At 38.3% G+C, this 23752-nt stretch overlaps 1 protein-coding gene across 2 annotated transcripts in view; it reads right to left on the bottom strand.

Moving 5' to 3' along the window:
- Positions 1 to 23752, bottom strand: part of LOC107045842 — a 266198-nt gene that overhangs the window by 40126 nt on the left and 202320 nt on the right. For both annotated transcript variants that reach the window (XM_015268234.1, XM_015268235.1), the window contains 2 exons: positions 18176 to 18976; positions 17964 to 18089 (listed from right to left, as the gene is read on the bottom strand). In XM_015268234.1, coding sequence (XP_015123720.1) covers positions 17964 to 18089; positions 18176 to 18976 — 927 coding nt within the window. The remainder of the gene's footprint in view (positions 1 to 17963; positions 18090 to 18175; positions 18977 to 23752) is intronic.

Here is a 23752-nt window from a genome sequence, read left to right as displayed (position 1 = left end):
CTCTCTCTCTCTCTCTCTCTCTCTCTCTCTCTCTCACGAGTGTTCGCATACCTTTCCCCCAGTTGTCGGAATTCTTGAGTATTTGGGGATCAACGAATATTTTCATATTACCACTTGAGGAATTTGATGAACTTAACTTTGTAGTCAAGTTAATCGATAATGTATTATTGTCGGGACCAAATATTTAGAGTCAATCTTATTATTTTGGGTTTGTTAGAAGAATGCTGATTATTATTGCAATTCTTTTTTTTTGGTAAGACCATTATGTAAAAGTATGTAAATTATTTATTTTGGAAAATTTCAATAGTGAAACAAGTAAGGACAATGTCGATCTCTTTCTTTTTTTTTGTTTTGTAGTTTTGACCGCCCCATTAACCCGTTTCCACTTGAAATCCACCCCTCTCTCCACAACCTAGCACACTGAGCGAACCGAGGACCGTTATCTTTTCCCAAAAATCTAGTTTTCTTCATTTTTGCGTACGTTTCAGAGGTTTTCGAGTTAGTTAGAGCTGATTTTTTCGACTCCTCCGGTTTGGTAATTCCGGCTAAAATTTGCCCGGCGCCCATAGATTTTTGAATTTTCAAGTTTAACTAGGTTCAGGGGAAGAAGGGCGAAGGTAGTAGGCATTTTTAACCCCCATGCAAAAATGTCACGTTAAAACACGCCGGGTGTACTCGAGAACACAGAACGGAATCAGGACATCGGTTAGATGGCTATTGGGAAGATGTTGAAAATAACAAAAAATATGTGTATCAGTTTCACGGGTGTTATTGGCACGGTTGTCCACGTTGTTTCAAATTTAATAGAGATAAAGAGTTGAGTGACAAGGAGATATTAGAGAGTCGATATGAGAGGACAGGAGCAATTACCCGGGTATTGCAAAACTTGGCTTATGAAGTCATTGAAATGTGGGAATGCGAGTTTATTCGTCACAAAAAGACAAATCTCGAGTTGTCAAACTTCGTTGAAAACATCGATCAGCAAATGTTTATTGCCTTATATCCGCGCGATGTCTTCTACGGTGGCCGCACCGGAAATACCGTAACACACTATGATGTTAAAAAGAATGAAAAAATTCGGTATGTCAACGTTTGTTCATTATATCCATATGTTTCAAAGACGGGAATTTTTCCCACCGGCCACCCCACTGGGCATGTGGGTGCCGATTGTCAGCTCATATGCCCTAATAACGATATTTCGCAGATAGAGGGCCTTGTGAAATGCCGCATTTTACCACCGCAACGATGATATCACCCGGTTTGACCTGTCAAAGCACACGGAAAGCTACTGTTCCCTCTGTGTCGGTCACACTGCGAAAGTCTAGTGCAAGACAATTGCCCTCATGATGATCCCACTGACCGCGAGTGTTTGGAGACTTGGGTCGCCCCAGAACTTCGTGAAGCAGTAGAGGTGGGATATAAAATTTTGGAAATTAGTGAAATTTGGAAGTATAAAAAAACAGCACGTTATGATCCTGTGACGCGAACAGGAGGTTTATTCGCAGAGTACATAAATACTTTCCTAAAAATCAAACAAGAGGCTTCTGATTGGCCGGGAGAATGCGTAGATGATGAATCCCAGGACAGATATATAGCTGAATATGAGGCGAGTGAGGGAATAAAACTCAACAAGGATAAAATTCAAAAGAATGCTGGATTGAGAGAAGTAGCTAATCTTTGTTTAAACTGTCTCTGGGGTAAATTTGGGAAGAGAGAAAATTGAACGAAAGAAGCCATTATTCGAACATATGAGGAGTTTGCCAATATAATGTTCAATCCTGAAATCGAAGTGATAGGGCTTGTCTTTGTCAATAACGAGACTCTCTTCATGTCCTTGAAACATTTAAACGAATCTGCTGAACTGTCTACCAAAGCCATTATTGTCATCGCTGCTTATACAACAGCTCACGCACGTCTCAAATTATATTCTTATTTAGAAAAACAGCAAGAAAGCGTTGTGTATTATGATACGGACTCGATTATTTACGTGAGCGATAGAACTAACGAGTTACCACTAGGGAATTTTATGGGGAACTTGACCGATGAAGTAGAGGGCTATGGAGAAGGGAGTTTCATTACGTCTTTTGCCTCTGGCGACCATAAATTTTATACTTATCGTGTAAAGAAACCGGATGTAACCATCGCAGCAGTCAGTAAAATAAAAGGCGTTTGGTTAAATTACGAGACGCGTAAACAGATACATTACGACTCGATTCGCGCTCTTGTCGTCGATAAGGTAGAACCTTACCAGATCAACTACAAGGGCATACGACGAACCATACCATGACGTCATCATGAAATCGGAGAGCAAGATTATACGGGTGACGGGCCCAAAACGAAGGCATGATGAGGGCGCTTCAACCCTCAAAAATGAGTACAAATGAGAACTACTTTTGATTTTTTAAGCTAGTGTGTAGGGATTAGATTAAGAATTAGAGTAATTTTTTTGTAGATGTAAACTAGATGTCAGTTTTTAACACTAAATGTAATTTTTTTTCGTAGATATAAGTTTTATGAATTCAAGATTTTTTTTTCATTTGTAAGATTTTTTCCAATAAATTTTTTTAAAAATGAAAAAAAAAACGTGAACTTGTTTTTGTTTTTTCCTAAATACCCATTTTAGAGGGAAGTAAATTTGTTGAGTTTTTTTTTTAATAAAAAAGGAGAAAAGTAGATCACATTCTTTTATTCAAGAAAACTAAATCTAAAAAAAAAAAATTTTTTTTTAATTCAAAAATTGTTTTTCAAAAAAAATTTTGCTTTTTCATTGCGACGGGCGGGGGGCACCTCACTCCCACTCCTCGAGATCACAGTTGTCCGTACGGTGGTTGAGATGATGGGAGCCCACCGAAGAGGTAGTGGAGGTCTTATAAACCCTTGATGCGAGATCCTTCAGAGCTGGTCGCATGCATCTGAAAATTTAAAAAACGATTGAAATTTGATTGACAAAAGATTTACGGAAAATACGACGACTAAGTTTTTCATGAAAACAATCCAGAACAAAAAATTTCTACGGGAGAAAGCGAGCAAAAATTTCGGTCACAAAAAATTTCGACACTGCAAAATTGGAGAAAAACCAGAATAGAAAAATTCAAAATCGAAAAAAAAACGAGACGAAAACCACCCCCATGAAGTTGGCGAAACACGGTCAAAATCAGGGGGTTTCGAGTGGCGGTTAATAATGTGTTGACAATGTGCTTTTTATGTACCGAAAAAAAATTTTGTACTCGATTAGGTCTTAAAAATTGCATCTGACGGTTTGCGCTCAAAACTATGATTGTTTGACTCAAGTTGCGTTATCTACTAATTATGTGTTATTTATGTACCAATGGAAGAATTTCCCAGATACGATTAATTTTGTGGAAATGAGACAGTAAATATTGGAAGCACAATTTGGGCGGTTTAATTGGTGGACGTTAATCTACCAATTATGTGCTCTTTATGTACCACAAAAAAAGTGTCGGCTCAGTAAATTTCACGTGAAATACTTGCGAATTTTCAAAACTATAATTTGAGCAGTTGAATAGGTGGAGGTACATGTGTAAATTATGTGTTATTTTTGTAGTACCAAAAAAAATCTATTGTTCTGAGAGAATTAATTGAAAAGGCGATGACAAGAGTTCTGACGGCTCATTGGTGCAAAACCATTGGATGAAAAAATTGGGCTAATCATTGCGTCATCATTCTATATGATTCCCAAATCAACTCCAATCATAATTATGGGCCCACCACAATAACAATCGAAACCCCATCGCGGAAAGGTCCATGACCTTGAATTGGTGCCACAGTGATGGAGGGGGCGGGGGGGGGATTTAAATAAGGAAACAAGCATAAAAATTATGTGTTATCTGATTCGAGTCACGGAGTAATTATGTACTCTTCAGGCTCAGAGCCATGGACTGATTGTCCATGTAAATCATCATGACTCCCAGAGGTTGAGCGCAAAATGACACTTCGATTTATGTGCTCCCCAAATCAGGTCCAATCATAATTATGTACTCATCATAAGGATACCCTCCAGTAAGAGCCTCGACTAGACCTGATGGGGGGTGTACCTGATGATGCGTCATTTCTTCGCTTTGATGATTTACTGATTATGTGTCACAAATAAAACTACGTGAATCGATTAGGTACCCACGTTACAGATCATTCCTGACACCGACGTGCCTGAATTAGGTTCGATGGGAGAGATAGCGATATGAATAGCACCAGAGAATTATGTGTTATCCGATTCGAGTCACGGACTAATTCGTACTCTTCAGGCACTGAGCCATGGACTGGTTGTCCGTGTGAATCATCATGACTCAGAGTTTCGGCGGAAAATGACTCTTTGATTTATGTGCTCCTCAAATCAGGCCGAATCATAATTATGGACTCATCATAAGCACACTCTTCAGTGAGAGCATCGACTAGACCTGATTGAGGCGTCCTGATGTTGCGGCGTCCTGATGTTGCGTCATTTTCAACTTTCCGATAGGGAAAGTTATTGTATTCACCCCGTTAAAAAAAAATTGGTTTTTGACCATATCTCCACCTTTCAAGGTCTTAGAATCCTTTCCATGCATTTTTAAGGAGATGTCCGCATGTCTGTATGTGTGTGTATGTGTGTGTGTGTGTGTGCGTGTGTGTGTGCGTATGTGTGCGTGTGTGTGTGCGTATGTGTGTGTGTGCGTTACTATGTCCGTACGTGACGAAAAATTTGCTCAATGTTTTCTCATGAACGGATGATGCAATCGGAGTCATCAAGGTCTTAATCGAAAAGTATTGGTGTAACTTAGATCTGGTTACATTCTGAAAGAAATCAGTCTAGTGGTTTTTCCAGAATAACCTGGAGAACAAAAATTACAAAAATTTTATATCGGGAAATTGTTCGTGCAACTTGCCCAACAAGTTATATCAACATCAGAATACTCGCGGCCAACGCATCTATAACTGGAGAGAGCGCAGCGACGGAAAAACAATATCTGATTAGAATATTATGATGTGTGGGTATTTAATCAACGATTTCTCACGACCGAATGATACAATTGAGGTCGTCAAGGTCTGAATTAAGACATTTCTCAGTGACGTAGATTTGACTAGATTTCGGATGAAATTGGTATAGCGGTTCTCACTTTTTCTCCAAAAAACAACTGAAATTAAAGATAAACTGCAAAAGAACCGGGATATTCGTAACGATTGCACCATGGTATTAATGAATGATGGAAGTGAATGTTCGGAGAGCTCTTTTAAGAATAAAATCAAAGTCAGCACATGTACTATTTGAATGATTATTCATAAAGCTCGCGCCACGGTCGATTATTTAGGTAATAAATTGATTGATTTATCGAGTCGTGCACATCAAGTCTGAACGTTTATCCAGCCTTCTCCCACCAGGAGCGTAAGTGAGAGTTGTATCACATGGCTAACTTCATCACTCTTTTATCAGCTGTGAATGATGCCTTTCCGAAAAGGACTATCATCATAGTTATTACTATTATATTGTGACAGTTATTTATTTATAAATAATTGATGAGATTTCGAAATTGTGCAAATAATTTCTAATAAAATCGATTGCCAGCCAGCAGCGACAAATTTAATAATAAAACTGTAGAATTTTTTTTTTTTCATTATAGCTTTTGTGACAACTATTTCTTTTCAGATAACTGTCAAGATTTTGGAATTTTGCAAAAACAATATCCAATTAAAACGACTGTCAGCTAAAAGCGACAACAATTTCAATATTAAAACCATAGAAGTCCAAAATTTTTATTATAGCTATTGAGATAATTATTTCTTTCGAATAATTATCAAGATTTTGAAATTTTGCAAAAAAATATCTAATCAAAACGATTGTCAGCCAGAACCGGTAACAAATTCAATAATAATAATATAGATATTGGAATTTACTCTTCATTGAATAATAGATTAAATTGCCAGGAACAAGAATCATTGTCTGTTCAAAAAAAATACAACATTACTAAGAATTAATAGTGCCCGGGGCGACAGGAAATTAATCATAAAAAAACTGCCAAGTTATTTATTTACCACAGGAAATAACGAAGAGATACAAGATCGAATTGAAAAAATGGTTCTGGTAAAATACATGAAAAAAAAACAGAAAAGTATTTTCTTCAAAATAAAATATTGAATCTTATTAGTGTTTGCAATCATTTGATAGAAAAAATTATAAAGGTTGAAAAGATGAGAACACAACGACAATCAAGAAGGAAAATTAATGAACGAACCAAAAAGATCGACGAAAGAATAGCAAAACTTCCATTGTGGATCGTAGGAACATGGATGACAATACTTTTCTCCAAAAACAAAATGATGAAAAGAAAAATGAAAAGACACGGACGACATAGAAGAACAATGAAAATTTTACGATCCAATCCATTGTACAACGACATAGAAAAAAGCAAAACCCGCAAGAGACTGCAACAATTGAAAATGAATGTCATGTTTAGGGAAAAGAAAATGAGAGACGGATGGAGCAGTTACGCAGTAAAAGACAGAATACTACTTTTAGGAGAAATGAAAATGTAAAAAATAATGAACGCATGAAACGCAAGACGCAAAATCATGAATTTGAGAAAAGAGAGTGAGAGAATTAAAAAATGCATGTAACGCAAGAGAAAAACCATAGAATTCCTGCGAAATGAACGTAAACAAACTCGAACGAGAATGAAGATTTTGTGAAAGCGTGAAGAATATCTTATTAATGAACGAAATAGAAATATAAGAAATCGAGTTCTGAGACAGAGGATTCAATATGTAGAGAAAGAAATGGCCATGAACGTAAAGAGAAATTGTATTCTTCGACAGAAAAAAATTTATTTTATTTATTTTATTTTATTTATTTATTTTTTATTTATTAATTACCTGCTTCACAGGGGTAATACCCTATGGCAGAGGGGGTACAGAAATTTCACATATAGAAACAGTGAACTCTTTAGGCATTACATATATCGATATTGAACAATAATAATAACAATAAGAAAAGATAAGGAGTAATTACAACTGTTATAAAGTAAAGAGAAGCGAGCGGAACAAAGCAGCAATTAAAAGCGCACTTAGATTTCAAGATGGAAACATCGAATTTTCATTGCACATTTTACGAAGTTATGGAGGTTTTTTATAGCATTTTCTTCCCCGAGTTTTGCGTGCAGTAAATTAATAAGAATTTCATTCTGATCAACAAACATAGGTATAACAGTATTGGGTTCAAGTGATTGTCCTAACCAGAATTTAGGAGGCGCTGAATAGAATGGACAGCGTAACAAAATATGTGCCAGTGATTCATCCTCGTTTAAATTACATAGAGCACATTCCTTGGAACAGACAATTTTGTGAAAAAAACCTTTTAGCGAGAAAGTGAGTGAGCGTAGCGTCGAGAGTCTGGCTTGAGCTACAGTACGAATATACGGCCACGGACACCTAGAAAGTAAATAAAAAGCCGGGCCGTCATTAATTGATCTAGGAATTGAAAGTTGAACGCTCCCTGACTTGCACGCTCTACTCAGATCCTCCCTTTTATAATATTTTGATAAACTCTCAGTCAAATTTTCTCTCTGATTTCTCCAATAATTAGTATCCAAACTATTCCACATGAATTCAGCTGATATTTTTTCCATAAACATATTAACCTGAAACATCCAATTATACAATTCAAAGTTTTTTGGATCCTTGACAGACATACCAGTTGATCTAAGTTTAAAAAGTGCAAGATAGCGTAAATAACAAATTTTTGGTAGACGGGAGTTGTCCATTTCTAGAATCTTGATTATCCAGCCTAATGTCAGATCAAAAATTCTGACTGCAATCGGTGCCAGACCTAACTCCAGCCTCAGCAAATAACTAGGGGTGCACATTGGTAAATGGAAAATCCTTCTAAAATAAAATAACTGCTGAGGTTCCAACAGATCCGTATATCTAATAGCCCAAACTGGCGATCCATAAGTCAATGTCGAGGAAATAATACTATGAAATAATTTTAAATTACCGGTCCAGGAGTCAGATCTGGCTTTCGACAACATTTTCAGAACAGTACCGGCAGCAACTCTTGCCTTTTGCACAGCGTTGCGGGTGGCAGAGAGCCATGACAAGGTGTTAACAAACTCAATGCCTAAATAAGTATAATTCTTGATACGGTCCATTTTTTCACCACCAAACCAGATAGACATTTCCTTACTTGATTCTCTCACTCAGACCTTTTATATTAACATAATCAAAAAGAATGTTGGCTAACTTTTGCACGTTCACCTGGCTATCAGTCACAAACACCATATCATCAGCAAAATGTAATTGATCCAGATCATGTATTCCATCCAGAGGGACCCCTTTAGCCCCCCTTTCTATAAAAAAGGCTTCGATATCAGAAATAAATAATATGAAAAGTAGGGGGCTACGTGACTCCCCCTGGAGGACACCCTGTTTGAGTCCGAGAGAGACACACCCTGTTTGACCTTCAGATTTGCACGGTCGTATAAACATTTCAAAATTCTAATAAATTTTGCACTAATCCCCAAATTATAGAGAGCCAACCACAGGGTCTTGTGACACACCGAGTCGAAGGCCCTCCTGAAATCAACAAAGAGTGCAAAGACTCTTCTCTTGTCTAATCTAAGCTGAAAGTTGATTTCCGATGCAAGCGTAAACAAATTGTCCAAACAGCTGCGCTTGGCAACGAAGCCAGCTTGGCACTGGGGAATAATATTTCGAGCAAAAACCCATTTTTCTAGTCTCCCTTGAAGTACCATAGTAAAAAGTTTAGCAGTACAACTAACAAGGGCAATACCACGATAATTTGAGGGGTCGCTCTTATCCCCTTTCTTGTGTAACATAGACATGTTTACACACGCCCACTTTAGGGGAACTTTTTCAGTTTCCAAAATCCTGTTAAAGAGAGCAACAAGATAGTACAGTCAGTTTGGGGGTAAATTGCGCAAAAAATCATTAGAAATTTCATCACAGCCCGCAGCTTTGTTGGGTTTATATTTTTTTAAATTTATAATTAGCTCTTCCAACGTTATTTGCACATCCAGATCATTGTCATAGGTACCATAGAAAGAGTATGAATCCATGTCCCTTGCGGGATAAACATGTTGGTAAAAAGCATGCCATTCATCGAGCGAAACTATGTAATCCCGAGGCATAAACCCAGAGCAATATTTGACAACTTCCCAAAACACCTTGGCATTATTTGCCATCGAAAATTTCTCAGTAATATCCTTAAAAAACTCAACTTTTTTACTCTTGATTAAATTATTATGTAACTTACGTGCCGCACAATAAGATTTTCTGGAATCATCCCCATAATTGTTTTATACCATAATTGCGTGAACACGGACAAGATTTTCTTCTGAATTACGACAATTTATATCAAACCAGGGCTTATACTTAGCTTTGATACCACCAGAGTGGTTTGATAAGGTCGCACAGATGCCAATTTTAGACGCTTCAACCTTGATTGCTTCACAAAAAGTATCATTTATTACATCGGGAGAATCAATATTAAAATTTGCAGTCACTTTACTAGAGAATAACGTGGAGTTTGTAAAAGACACTGCCAGATCTGGCTTCCACTTAATAATTCGTTTTTTCTCCGAGTTGGGAATAGCACCGCGAGAATTGAATGATTTTTCTTGCCAAGAATCATTGGAGATAACAATTAATAGGGGAAAATGATCAGAAAGGGATACTTTATTTTGAACAGAGAGATTCTTTATCAAGTGGCTTTTCGTAAAATTTACCCATATTAAATCGACAGTGCTCACGCCCCCGTCCTCCACGAAAGTAATGCCTCCCGGAATATCATCCGAAGTTCTACCGTTTAACAGTATAAAATTATTCATCTCCATAAATTCAACTAACAAATTGCCTCTAGTGTTAACTTTCTTGTGAATAGAGGACCGTACCCCATGAAGGACGCCAGCGTCGAATAATTCCGAAGGCCAAGAATTTAATTCCCCAACCCGACCGTTGAAATCACCTCCAATTACCCACAGATTATCATCGTAAACAGATCCCCATTTGAATAAAACATCGTGTAAATTTTCTAAAGCGCGCGAAATATCAATGTCAGGTTTAAAGTAAACTGCACAAATTACAAATTTAAAGTCGTTAATGCACACCACAGCGATGACCCACCAATCAGTGACATCGAGGAACGTTATTTCACAGGACTCCTTACTCCAAAGCAGAACCAGGCCACCGCTGGCTCTGCCTCGCACATGGTTCTTGGAAGCTGGCACCCAGCGTTGGTTAAACTTGTTACTCCATACCTTAGACAGGTGATAAGGAGCTTCAGTGGCCCATGTTTCACTTATGAAAATAATAGGACTCTTACAATGTGAGACAAAGTCGGCAAGACGCCCTGGTCCATTTGAGTTCCAAAATGTGACTTCAAAAGAGGCTTCAGAAGATTTTAATACTTTGCTCCGCTCATCTCGTTTCCCTGGAAGGCCGTAGGGAAAGTTGGTTGACCCACAGGCTTCCTAATATTTATGGTGGTTGGAATCAGCTTCTGCCTGACTTCGTCCCAGGCTAGCCAATTTCCATCGATATTTATTTTAAGGTGCCTCAACTTGACATTACTGCTCTTTGCTCTCTCTTCTTTTGCTGTCGCCCTCAAGGTCCTCATAATTTTAGCCTCTCTGGGTGTTAAGTCGATGTCCACAAAGATGTTGGTTTTTTGCAGTACCTCACATTTTTTTGATAAAATAAATTGTTTGGTTTTCCAGTCGACAAAAGTGACTACAGACCATTGACGATTTTCAGCAGTGTTGACGTCAGTAATCCCCTCATTCAAGTTGAAATTCTCGTAGAAAAATTGTTTAACTGATGCAGGAGAGTGAGACTGAGCTTCTGAGAGCCCCCGAATGATAACGTTCAATTTCTTAAGCTCTCTCTCCTTAGCATCCAATTTACCTAGGGTGCCATTCAGATTCCTTGCCCATGCAACCTCCATCTCCTCCATACTCTCTTAAGGCGAGCAGCTTCGATGGTGGAGAATGAAGCTCCTACCAACTGCTCAACATTTTGCTTGATGTTAGCTTCAGCCAGGGAAGATCCAGGAGAACAACTTTCCAGGATGCTCAATCTATCCTCAATTTTAGACATACGATTTTCAGCCATTTTCTCATTCTCTGAAATTTTCCGATCCAGACCAGTATACAGTTGTTTGAGTTCATTAAAGTCTTTCTTGGAGTCATCATGGACTTCCCTCAAGTCCTTGGAAATCCCATCCAGCCTCTGACTCAAGGACTTCTCCAGGTTTATTATAAGCTGGGCTATCCCAGCATCAACATCATCTGGCATTGCTTTTGGAGTGCCTTTCAACTTCTTGGGAGTGTCCAGACTCTGCACATCGGCCTCAAAACACCTTTTGTTGGCTTTTCTAGTGGGGCTGTCGAACGTATTGATAAGATTGACTCTCGCACTTGACACTTGTGGAAGACAAATCCTTTCAGAATGATCAGCTGGGGTTATGTTGGTAACCTCATCTAAACGGTCTTCAGCGGAATCGAAATTTAATAAAGTGGAATCTTCAGAACTTGAGGAGTGAGGACTGGACGAGAGAAAAATATTTGGTGAAGGTATCGGTGTTGAGCTGTGCTGGATCTCGGATGTAAACAACTCACGATCAGCTGGCAGGACACTTGGCGCCGTCGTGTCAGCTGGGCTCGCTCTTATCGATGAGAGCACAGGTGAATTTAGAGTAATCAGGGGTGGCCTCAGTAAGTTGTCACTTGATCCACTTTTCGTATTCAACATTTCTCAGCACACTGTCTCTCTGATACATACCCACGGGTTAAACAGCCACTGCTCAATAACCTCACTTTTGAAATACAGTCACAAAAAACCCTCAGCAAAACCCGAAAAAATTTAATGTTCATATAATTTATATCCTCAAATGTAGACGAGCTCCTTGTGAACAAAACGCGCTCCGTAATCAACAAAACTTTAGCTTAAAAACACTAACACTATGCAAAAACCCAAGAGACACACTGACTGGCGACCACTCACAAGCAAGCGCGCAGAAAAAAAAAATTATAAATCCCGAGAGCTTGCACAGAATGTGACAAGAAACAAAATGTTAAGAAAAAATGTGAAATATGTCGAAAATTAGATTTTGAAGAATATTGAGCGAAATAAAAAGTTGCGACGAAATAAAATCTTCAAAGAAAATGAAATTGTGCAAAATCGTCAATACATGAGGATGTTACGAGATCGATGAGACTATAAAGAGCGGGAAAGGATCATTAATCGCCGAAGAATTCAAGAAAAAAGACGAAATAATCAATATCGACGACGGGAATAAAAGAAAAATGCCTAAGTTCGTGAATTAAATAGGAACATCGACGTATTACAGTTTCGGGATAAGTTTTATAATTTTTTATTACAGCAGAAAGCAACCGACGGAAAAGCAAAACTTCAACTACGATTTCTTGAATTTCGTGCAGAAACCGCCTCATTCGTGTGTTGTTGTTGTGAACGACTTTTTTATAAATGTTCCGTTGTAAAACTGAATGAATTAAAAATGATAGAGAAAAGCGGCTCAGAATTTTTCGCACAAATTAATCATTTTCCCTCTGGATTTATTGGTAACACCTGCAAAAATTATGCATATCGTGGGAGAGTTTATAAATTAGCGACAAGCAATGGTCTCCAATTTAAGCAAGTCCCAAAATCTGTCAGAGAATTGTCTGATCTTGAAGAAAGGATGGCGGCCCCAGTATTGAATTTCATGCAAATTCGTGCACTGAAACCGTATGCGCTGCACCCACAATTAGTTTTGAAAGGTAGTGCCGTAAACATCCAAGTTGATATTAATGACGTGCTAAATATATTACCGCGTTAATTCAATGAGATGCATACAATTCAGATCAAGTTAAAAAGACATAGATTACAGAAGAATTTGATAAAGATAGGGGTGAGCGGGGCAAAGTGGAACGTCTTTAATCGTTGATAACTCGACATTGAAGCGATGAAATTTCATGATTTTTTCTTTCATTTTGAAAGTTAAAAATAGAGCTTCAAAATGGCGTAAAGTTCATAAAAATCCTATCCACCAATTTCGAGATATTGACGATTGAAAATGTTTCCCTTTGCCCCACTCGCCTCAATTTTTTTAACTTTCAGATAAGGAAGTTATTGTAGTCATCCCAGTTAAAAAAATGTTTTTAGGTCATATTTTACATTTCAAAGTGTTTACAATCCTCCCGATACATTTTAAGAGTTGTTGGTATCTGTGTATGTAGGTATGTATACGTGCGTTAGTCTGTTCATAACATATGAATTGATAAGCACCAGTGCAGGTGAGAGTGGGGCAAAATAGAACATCTTCAAGCGTTAATATCTCGAAATTGATGCTATGGATTTTGATGAAATTTGTGCCATTTCGAAGCTCTATTTTTAAGCGTCAAAAGGAAAAATCCTTGAATTTTACCATTCCAATCTTGAGTTTTGAACGATGGAAGACGTCCTACTTTGCCTCGTTCTCCCCTAATGCATCTGCAGTCGATCTAATTGGATTCTGGAAGGAATTCGTTCAGTGGTGGTTCATGCAGAGTAGCTTGAAGAAAGGGAAAAAGGGGGAGAAATGTTCTATTGGAAAGTTGTTGGTGCGACCCGTTAACGGGTCAGGCCCACATCGATAAACATACAACCAACGCACCCAACATGTGAGCGAGCGAAACATGGCAACATCCCAGTGATTCGTTTAATAATTGAGACCTCACTTAGAAAGACGCCACCTAGTTTCGCTTTGATTGTTTACTCATCATGGGTAACAAATAAAACTATCTGAATCAATTAGGTACCCACATTACAGATCATTCTAGAGACCGACGCGCCTGATTAGGTTCCATAGAAGAGAGATGGATTTGAATAGTATCATGGAATTGTGTTATCCGATTCGAGTCACAGAGTAATTATGTACTCTTCAGGCACTGAGCCATGGACTGATTGTCCATATGAATCATCATGACTCAGAGAGGTTGAGCGGAAAATGACTCTTTGATTTATATGTGCTCCTCAAATCAGGTCGGGTATCATGGAGGGTATCCTTGTGATGAGTACATAATTATGATTCGACCTAATTTGGGGAGCACATAAATCGAAGAGTCATTTTTCGCCGAAACTCTGAGTCATGATGATTCACACGGACAACCAGTCCATGGCTCAGTGCCTGAAGAGTACGAATTAGTCCGTGACTCGAATCGGATAACACATAATTCTCTGGTGCTATTCATATCTCTATCTCTTCCATCAATCCTAATTCAGACACGTCGGTGTCAGGAATGATCTGTAACGTGGGTACCTAATCGATTCACGTAGTTTTATTTGTGACACATAATCAGCAAATCATCAAAGCGAAAAAATGACGCATCATTAGGTACACCTCAATCAGGTCTAGTCGATCCTCTTACTGAGGGTATACTTATGATGAGTACATGATTATGATTGGACCTGATTGGGGGAGCACATAAGTCGAAGTGTCATTTTCCGCTCAACCTCTCGGAGTCATGATGATTCACATGGATAATCAGTCCATGGCTCGGGGCCTGAAGAGTACATAATTACTCCGTGACTCGAATCAGATGACAGATAATTTTTTTATGCTTGTTTCCTTATTTGAATCCTCCCCCCCCCCCCCCCCACTGTGACGCCGATTTAAGGTCATGGACCCTCCCGGGATGGGTTGTCGTTTGTTATTGTGGTGGGCCCATAATTATGATTGGAGTTGATTTGGGAATCATATAGAATGATGACGCAATGATTAGCCCAATTCTGAAAATTTTTAAACAAAAAAAAATTTCTTTCTCACATAAAAATGCATGAGAATCGGATTCTGGAAAATTACTCAGAAAATTATGAACAAGAAATCTATGTGAACATTTCTTTTTATACGAAAAACCGAACAAGAATTTTGCCAAAAAATATCACGCAAAATATAAATAAAAACTTACCATCCGGTAGGTTCTCTCCACTTCAGTGATGACTGATCCGACCATTTTCAAACTTTTGTTTGACACACGGAGCACTGTCCGAAAAACGGTGGAGACTTGTCACTGACTATCCTGAAGAATATGAAGTTGTGAGTAAGTGTTCCAAAGATCTCCCAGTTTACATATCTCGAATTGTTTATTTTCTTCCTCTTTATCAAGTATCGCGGTAGTGATACGTGCCAAGACGTATGCGTGAAATGGCCACTACCGCTATACTTATTCCGAAGCGCCTCCTCCCTCCACTCATATTTCGATTTTCCTGTGTATAAGGATGCTAGTGCGACGAATTCTATCAAAATACGTGTATTCTGGCTTGTTTTGTTTTGGTTTGGAGTCGATTTCGATGTATCGATCTTTCATTCATTTCAATGTTTACCTTCTCCTTGTGACTTGTTTTGTTTGGATTCCGACCTCTATGTCTCGATATTTCAGTATATCGATATCTCGATAGTGAATAAATCGAATACTCTACACCACTGAGAGGGTTACGCTTATCAAGTATCGCGGTAGAGATACGTGCCAAGGACGTATGCAGCGACTGGCACCTACCGACTGATACTTATTCCGAAGCGCCTTCCCCCTCTCCTAATATAGTCCATAAGCTGGGGGGTGATTTGCATACATTTTGTGGAAAAAAAATTTTTCATTGGATTCTATGTTTTTTGATCCGCTGAATCCGAATATCGAGGTCTCCGGTTCAAATTCATGCGCAGTTGTTTGTTATTAACAATTTATTTATAAACAATTGAAAATTCAACTTTTTCGAGCGGGAAAATTTTTTTCTGTAAAATACACGTGATTTAAGGGGGGCGGGGTAAGTCCTGAAACATTTTGCAATCGATATTCGCGACGGTTTTATTAATAAAAATTCATTAAAAAACAATTTTACAAGGTATTTTCGACAATATTGATAAAAAATCATTTTCTTCGTGATTTGCATTATTTTGTGAGTCATTTATATGGTCTATGATCTATTAACACCAACACCCACTGTTTTCATACCGGATTGTTCATTTTTTACATCATTTGTTTAAAAAAAAAATTAAAAATTTCCAGATTTTACTAAAACAAGTCATCCGCTTCGTCTGTTTTGATTCTCGATTCTCGATCATTTTCTCGATATTTCGATGTTTACATCGAGATCTCGCTATCGATGAGGAGAGGGAAGTAGAAAATGGCAACCTGCCGTTATGATTTACGACCTATGGACTCCACGAGGCGTTATTTACGACGTAAGGAAAATTGTCAAACGGAAAAATTGTCAAATGAGAATGCGAAGGGGGCGTCATCCGGTCGGAGCAGGTCTTTTAGGCGCGGGTTTTTTGGCGCCACACACCGGAACGATGTTAAAAGACACCCAAATTTAGTATTTACTCGGTGCGCCAAAAAGTCCGGCGTCAAAAAGTCACGTACCGTCATCCGGTAGCTTTACCCCGGTTTTTGGGGTGAAGAAGCGTTTTCAAGTTAGAATTGTATAGATAAATTCAAAACTATTTTTTGCTTAAGATAATCTATTCGGGAGATTTCTCAAGAACATTGATTTATACGTTTTCATAGGGGCAAAATGGGTATTTGCTGACCTCATTCGATTCCTCAGGGTTACAATGGGTCTTTCTTCTACCCCTACGATTCCATGGGGGCAAAATAGGTTTTTCGTGTACTGCGATTTCATGAGGGTAAAATGGGTATTTTCTGACCTCATATGATTTCATGGGGACAACACGGGTTTTTCGTGAACTCATACGATTTCATTGCGGCAAAATCGGTATTCTGTGAACTTTTACGATTTCATGGCGGCAAAATGGGTTTTTCGTGAATTCATACGATTTTATTGGGGCAAAATGGGTATTTTCTGACCTCATACGATTTCATGGAGACAAAATGGCTATTTTCTGACCTTATACGATTTCATTGGGGTAAAATGGGTATTCTGTAAACTTTTACGATTTCGTGGCGGCAAAATGGGTGTTTCGTGAATTCATACGATCTCATTGTGGTAAAAGGGGTATTTTCTGCCCTCATCCGATTTCTTAGGGCTACTGGTCGATTTGACATGGAATATCTTAGATACATCTCCCTATGTTAGCCGCTAACAGTTATCCACCAAGGCAACGTGGAGGGAAGCTCCTTATCGTGGTCTCATTTCAGACGAAAGCCCCGTCTAGCTTTCCGACAGGTATTTTCACCTCTTGGTCCGAGTGGCAGTTCTCAACTATCGTGAGATCTTACTAGAGCCTTGTCTCCAAGCCGTTTCGTCGGCGGATTTCGCTTCACATATAGCCGAGGCTTCTTCAAATTTCTCTAGATGTCTCCTCCTGTCTCTCTTACCTTTTCCATTAATTCAAAGAGGTTTCAGAGATCTTTTTGAGATTTCAACCCGTAATAATAAAATCTCGTTACAGTGCTTACATCTAAATGGAGTTCAAAATATGTATTCATGAAAAATGAGACGTATGCCGTCATTCGTTGTTAAGCCACCGCATATTGTTTACGAGTTCTTGCACCTTCAAATTAAAGCTTTGTATTCATTCAAATTGAAATTTCCAGTTTTTTGTAGCGGGGTAACTAAATATGGTCCAGAAAGTCCGAATATACGATTTTCCGATGGTATCTGTATGGATGGATGTATTCATATGTGTGGTCTTGTCATGTGTCACGTTTGATGGCATCCTACATCATTTCCAAAGAAAATTACGAGATGATTATATGACACGTTTACTAAACTGCCAATCGGGGAGCAAAAATAAGGGACATTGAAATTTCGACAAAAGGGTAGGCTTTTCATGTTCAAATGAACGAACTATTATGATTAATGGATGTGTATAATAGATAGTCTTGACGTGAGAAATAAACTCAAAATAGAATTTCAATGAGTTTCGGCGTACGAATCATCAAAACTAAACCCCGCAAGGCCACCTAGTATTCAACACTATTAGGGTGAAGACTTTCATAGTATATATTGCAATTTACCTCTGAATGCACTCCAAGAACAGCCGATGATTCGTTTGCTAGGTGTTGGTGGTTTTGGAGGCGCGTTCGAGACACGTTCAAAAATTGGAACAACTCGAATTAATTTGGGATCAATTTGTCTTCCATCTAGACAACACAAAACGCAATGAATAATCAAAGAAAATGATTCAAATTCCTTCCACGATTAAGAATAGATTAAAAGATGCAATTACCTTCTGAAAATCGTAAAGGTGTTCTGGGCATAGCTCTGATTGGTTTAAAATGATGAATTTCCTGATTTATACTGTCATGGCTGCCAGCGCTCTCGGCTCTGCCGATCCTCTCATCCTCATTTTTTATCGTTTTAATACAAAATTCAATGCCAAGATTCTTACCACTCGGTAAAACATCGCTTGGTACACGTAACTCTTCTTCACTCCTTGTACCATAGATCTTTGAATTTGAACAACTTGGCTCCGAGTAATAAGAGTTCGCCTTTCCTATCACCATAACAGACTGATTATTTAATGTTACAACACTGTGAACCGAAACTGGACCTTGGCAGAACTCTTTTCTATTGGCTGCGACCTTGACATCTAGTACTAAATTTTCCGACTGCTGTGATGATTTATCAAGGTCACAATTAGTATTGAAAGTATTCGTATTGAAAGTATTAGTTCTCTCATTCTTTGTATAGCAGGTGGGAACGTTGTTTATAATTGACGGCCCACCATTCAGTGGTAATATTTCTATTTCATTACTGGGCATTTTGATATTCATGCTATTACTGTAGAAGTTGGGATTTGTCGCTTTAGTCAACAACTGTTTCTTTGCTATTGTTTTGGCAAATAACTGATCTTGTGCATATTGTGCCAACTTTTGTTGTTCTTCCTCTTCCAATTTTCGTATTAATGCTTCATTCGCCATGATCTCAGATTTGCGTTGAATTCGCCTTTCTTCCTCTGCAATTTGAAGTTGCATTTCGTACTCCCGCCGTATTTCACCCGCTGCGCTAATGATCTTAGGTGGGTAAACTGAAATATTGATAACAGTTTGGTATTATTTACGTGAAAGAAAGGAAATACTTGTTCATATTAAAATCCGAAAAAACAACCAGGGGTTCAAGCCTATCGAAGAGAAGGTATATGACCGTTACTTTTTGAGTCACTGGTCTCTTTGTCGTTTGGTTTTGAATGGAAGCTTTGTAATCATCCATTTTTACGATTTTCTAATTTTGTTTAGAAATGATGTAGAATGTCATGAAACGTCAAGATATGATGTTTGTAAAAACTATGTGTATGTATATTCGTCAATGTGTGCGACTTTTTCGGCATTTTTTTTATAAATCTTTGAATATACGCCAGGCATCATATCGTCTATCAGGCATCATCAATTTCATAAATCCGGAAATTATCAGCCCTCACGCGATAGGCCATTACAGGAGTAAAATAGACGATTTAATGGGATACTACTATGATTTTTAAAAGTCGCGGGTTATTGGAATGAGATTACTCATACATTGAAGATCGATGATATGTCTAAAAGCGAATAATTAGTGCAAAAAAATGAATGATTTATTGTGCGTTTATTCCCCAGACGCTCAAAATGTTGATAAAAGTCCGGGGTCTCCAATTTTTGAGCTACAGAGGTTTTCTTTCAAATTTTTTGACAAAATGTATGCATTAATTTTACACCGCTATATTTTACACCGCATATACACAGCTAATTTATTTATTTTTAATAAAAAATTCCACCATCCATGGAAAATAACCCAAAAAATGTTTCTGAAAGAATCAAGAATATATTTTAAATATTTGCAGGATAATTTTTTCGTCTATTGTATATGAATAGCGCAAATTTTTATATTAAACAAAACAAAATTAGCTGTAGGAGTCGAATTTCGAAAAACTAATTCGTAATTGTTGTTCTACACATTTTTTCAAAAATTGAATAAAAAAACTTCGGTACCTCAAAAAAATTGGAGGCTCTGGACTATTTTAAACACTTTAAGCGTATATGGAGCGAACGTACAATAAACAATTGGTTTTTCTGCACTAATTACTCATTTTTAGGCATATATATCGATCTTCAATACATGAGAAATCCCACTCCAATCGCCCGCGACGTTTAAACCTCATAAGTAGTCTCTCCTTGGAACCTCAAAAGATTTTGCCAATGAATACTCCATCCGTGTATTTATATTGAATCACACAACTCGTAAATCGGTAACAAAAATCATACAAAATCAGTTTTAGTTGAAAAGAAGACAGTCATGAAATCCTTGCATGATGAATAAATATGGTACTATCATAGATATTTGTTTATACAGGGTGTCCCAGAACCCAACGTCCAAACTTCACCCTGAAGTTGGAGATCAAATTCTGGATCGAAAAGTCCTGAGAAACTTTTCGATCGGAAGCACCCTTTTCGACTTATTTAACGTTGAAGGTGGATGAATCAGGAGTGCGGGATAAACGGACGCCTGATGGCGAGTGGAATGTGAGAGTGAGAGAATGTGGTATCCCCACCATACAGCTCCACTCCCGTTAGGGGGACGAAATAACACTGCGATCATCGTTCTGGTGGCATGAGAGGGGCGGGGGGAGGGCGAAGATGGAAAAATCATGAATCCCCGCTCACATTAAGGCATGGGTTGTTTGAGGGGTGGAAACCTCCATTTTTCGCGTTTTTGATAAAACAGAATTCTTTGAAAAAAAAAAATATTCAAAAAAACCAAATAATTTTCATTACGGAATGTATCAGAAAGCTACCTCAACCTCCTAAAAATTTACCTACCCCCTTCAACTGGTACTTGGGGATAGTAAGCGGGTAAAAAATTAATTTTTCCCGTTTTTTCCGAAAAAAAAATCGGCACGTCCAAAATATGGTGAAGAACTGAATAATTGTCATCAGAAAATATGTCAGGAGGCTCCCTGAACCCCCTCAAGAATCACTGATCCCCTCCGATTTTTACTTAGGACTATTAAAGGGGTAAAAAATGAATTTTGCCTTTTTTTTAAATAAAAAAAAAGATGCACCCAAAACGTGGTAAAACCCTGACAAGGAACACTAGGGAGGTTTTCCCCTCCGATTTTGATCAAACTCATATATGTTGTAGATGACTCAAACTTAAAGGACACGTATTTTTTTTATCGGCTAATACGCGGCTTTAGGGGGGGAAACCATGGTCAGAATGTAACCACCTTCGGGGGTGATCTCTCAGTCCCACCTATAAGGAGGGTGTGTTTACCAATGTTCATCACGGTAATGAATAGCTTGTGAGAAGTTATAAAAATCACAATTGATAGTTCCTTCGGAAGTTGAAATTGGGGGCGGAAACTACCCCGTAAAAATTTTGTTTTTCCAAAAAAAAACTATGGCTCATAATTTAATAGAACCAATTGCATTTGGAAGTGTATAGAAAAATGCAGAATACCTGTTTTTGGATTTTCCCCGTAACTGAAGTTTTCTGGGGTGAAAAAACTAATTTCTCGGAAATATCACCCATCACAGTGGTGAAGTTATTTATTCATTCCATCGAAGGAGAAAATAGCTTATGAGCGATTATGAAAATCACGATTGATAGTTCCTCTGGGGGATGAAATTTGAAGGGGGGGTGGGGTAAACTACCCCTGTGAAAATATTTTTTTAAAAATTATAGGTCAGGATTTCATGAAAATGATTGCATTGGGAAGAACATGGAAAAATGCGGAATACCTTTTTTTTTTATTTAATTATAGAAGAAATAATTTCTGGGAGAACTGTGAGTTGTCCAAATGATTCAGTATTTATTGTAGAAACTCATTCCATCCGTCTCAATCGAGCCTTTACTTCTTTGGCATTTTCCTGTGGTTGTCCATATATATTTTATTATGGATTATAATCGGTAAAGAAATGATATTCATCAAAAAAATTGTCCAGACGGAGAGACTTTCTGCACCACGAGTATCTAACTACTACAACATTAGAACAACCATCAACGTCACATTGTGGATTACAAGATTGTCCAAATGCAAAATCAACAGGATTATCAAATTCCTCTGGTTTTTGTTAGCAATGTAGCCACTTTGGAACCAAGCATAACGAAATAGATTTTGATACCTTGGTGACGATAATTGATTATGAACTAGAGATTGCCATTTGATTACATTATTTCGTGCATGTAAATTGATGTCGTGATTCAAGAGAACAACCGTATCTGAAAAATGACGGACATAATTTTTCCAAATTCTGAAACCGTATACATCAAGAGGTTTTTCCCGGTCGTCCCTTTCGGAATCACCACAGATAATAATTCTTTATTCCGACGAGTTGCCTATTCTACCACTCGAGAGCAATGTCCACTCCATGAATCGATCAACAGTAGGCATTTTGGTCCCACGTGTGAAAAGAATACTTCTTCCAACCAAATTTTGAAGTGCTTTGGAATGTTTGGAATACGATAAACATTGCAATCAGTGTAAATAACTTGTCACATCTTGTTATACATTAAAAATATCATCTTACCGGAAGTTAGTTTTCCCGATTTTGAAGCCGGTAGATAAACATTTGAAGGTCTGAATAGATTCTCCTGGACCCTTGGGCCAAACGTTCCGGAGGGTTCCTTGTAAACAATGAAAAGAGGTGACAATAATTTTTTGTAGCGAAGCTACTTATTTATCGTTCGAATTATTTCACTATATTGTATTCGCACCGGCTTAGCAGCCGAATACCTGACTACGTCACCTCGTGACCATTCGTCATATTTCGGGCACCCTCGATCGGATGATCTAATTGCCTATATCGTCGCGAGAGACAGATTCGTGATAGCTCTCAAGGTGTAAACATCGACACATTCGCTGTGAATAAATTCCATTCGATTTCTACCGTTATAACGCGTGTTATAATTTCATCAACCCGTCCAACATTCCCGAGTATCCCACAAGTGGTGACCCTGACGTGATCCTTTTAACGTGATCAATAAAATTATCGTTTTAACGTGTTCAGAGTGAAATAGTTGCCGTTAAAATTAAAGTAATTTTCGATCGCTTGGTTTTCGTGGATCATTCGGGAAGCGTTGGATTTTTCGATACGTGCTCGGTAGCGTTATATCGTTCAACGCGCTTGTGTTACCGCGTGTGATATTTTGTGCATCGTGGTGCATCGCTGAGCACCCAGAGACGTTGTGCTGCACCGTGAAAATTATCACGAACAATTTCGCCGTGATTAGTGCACTTTTAAACGATTTCAGTGATTTTTCAGCAAAATACCTGACGAGCCCGACACAACACAAGCATTGAGACGCCTCGTGGTTCGACCGGCACCATTTTCTGCCGAACGCCCGGAGCTTTGGTTTGCTCAACTCGAAGGGCAATTTCACCTCACAGGTATCGAAAATGAACTCGACAAATTCCACATGGCTGCCGTCCACCTCGACACGCATGCCGCAGCTGAGGTTCAGGACATCATACTGCATCCACCTGCTCAAACTCCATATAAGGCATTAAGAGAAGCCCTCGTGGAGAGACTCACGGCTTCACAGGAGGCAAGACTGCACCAACTCCTGGACAAAGAGGTTCTCGGTGATCGTAAACCCTCACAATTTTTAAGACATTTAAAATCTCTTGTCGACAATATTCCAGAAAATATTCTGAAAACAAAATGGCTGTCACGCTTGCCAGCAAATACTCAATCAATTTTAGCGACGCAAGCAGATTCCACACTGGACAAAATGGCGACATTGGCCGACAAATTAATGGAAATATCGTCTCCACCAATTATTAACGCCATTTCTCCAGGCGCTGATCCAGCCGTTGCCGCCCTGGAACAGA

The sequence above is a fragment of the Diachasma alloeum genome, unplaced genomic scaffold (genome assembly GCF_001412515.2).
Source record: "Diachasma alloeum isolate Michigan unplaced genomic scaffold, Dall2.0 Dall_scaffold_01089, whole genome shotgun sequence".
In the NCBI taxonomy this organism is placed as follows: domain Eukaryota; kingdom Metazoa; phylum Arthropoda; class Insecta; order Hymenoptera; family Braconidae; genus Diachasma; species Diachasma alloeum.
This window is presented reverse-complemented; position numbering and strand designations above follow the sequence as displayed.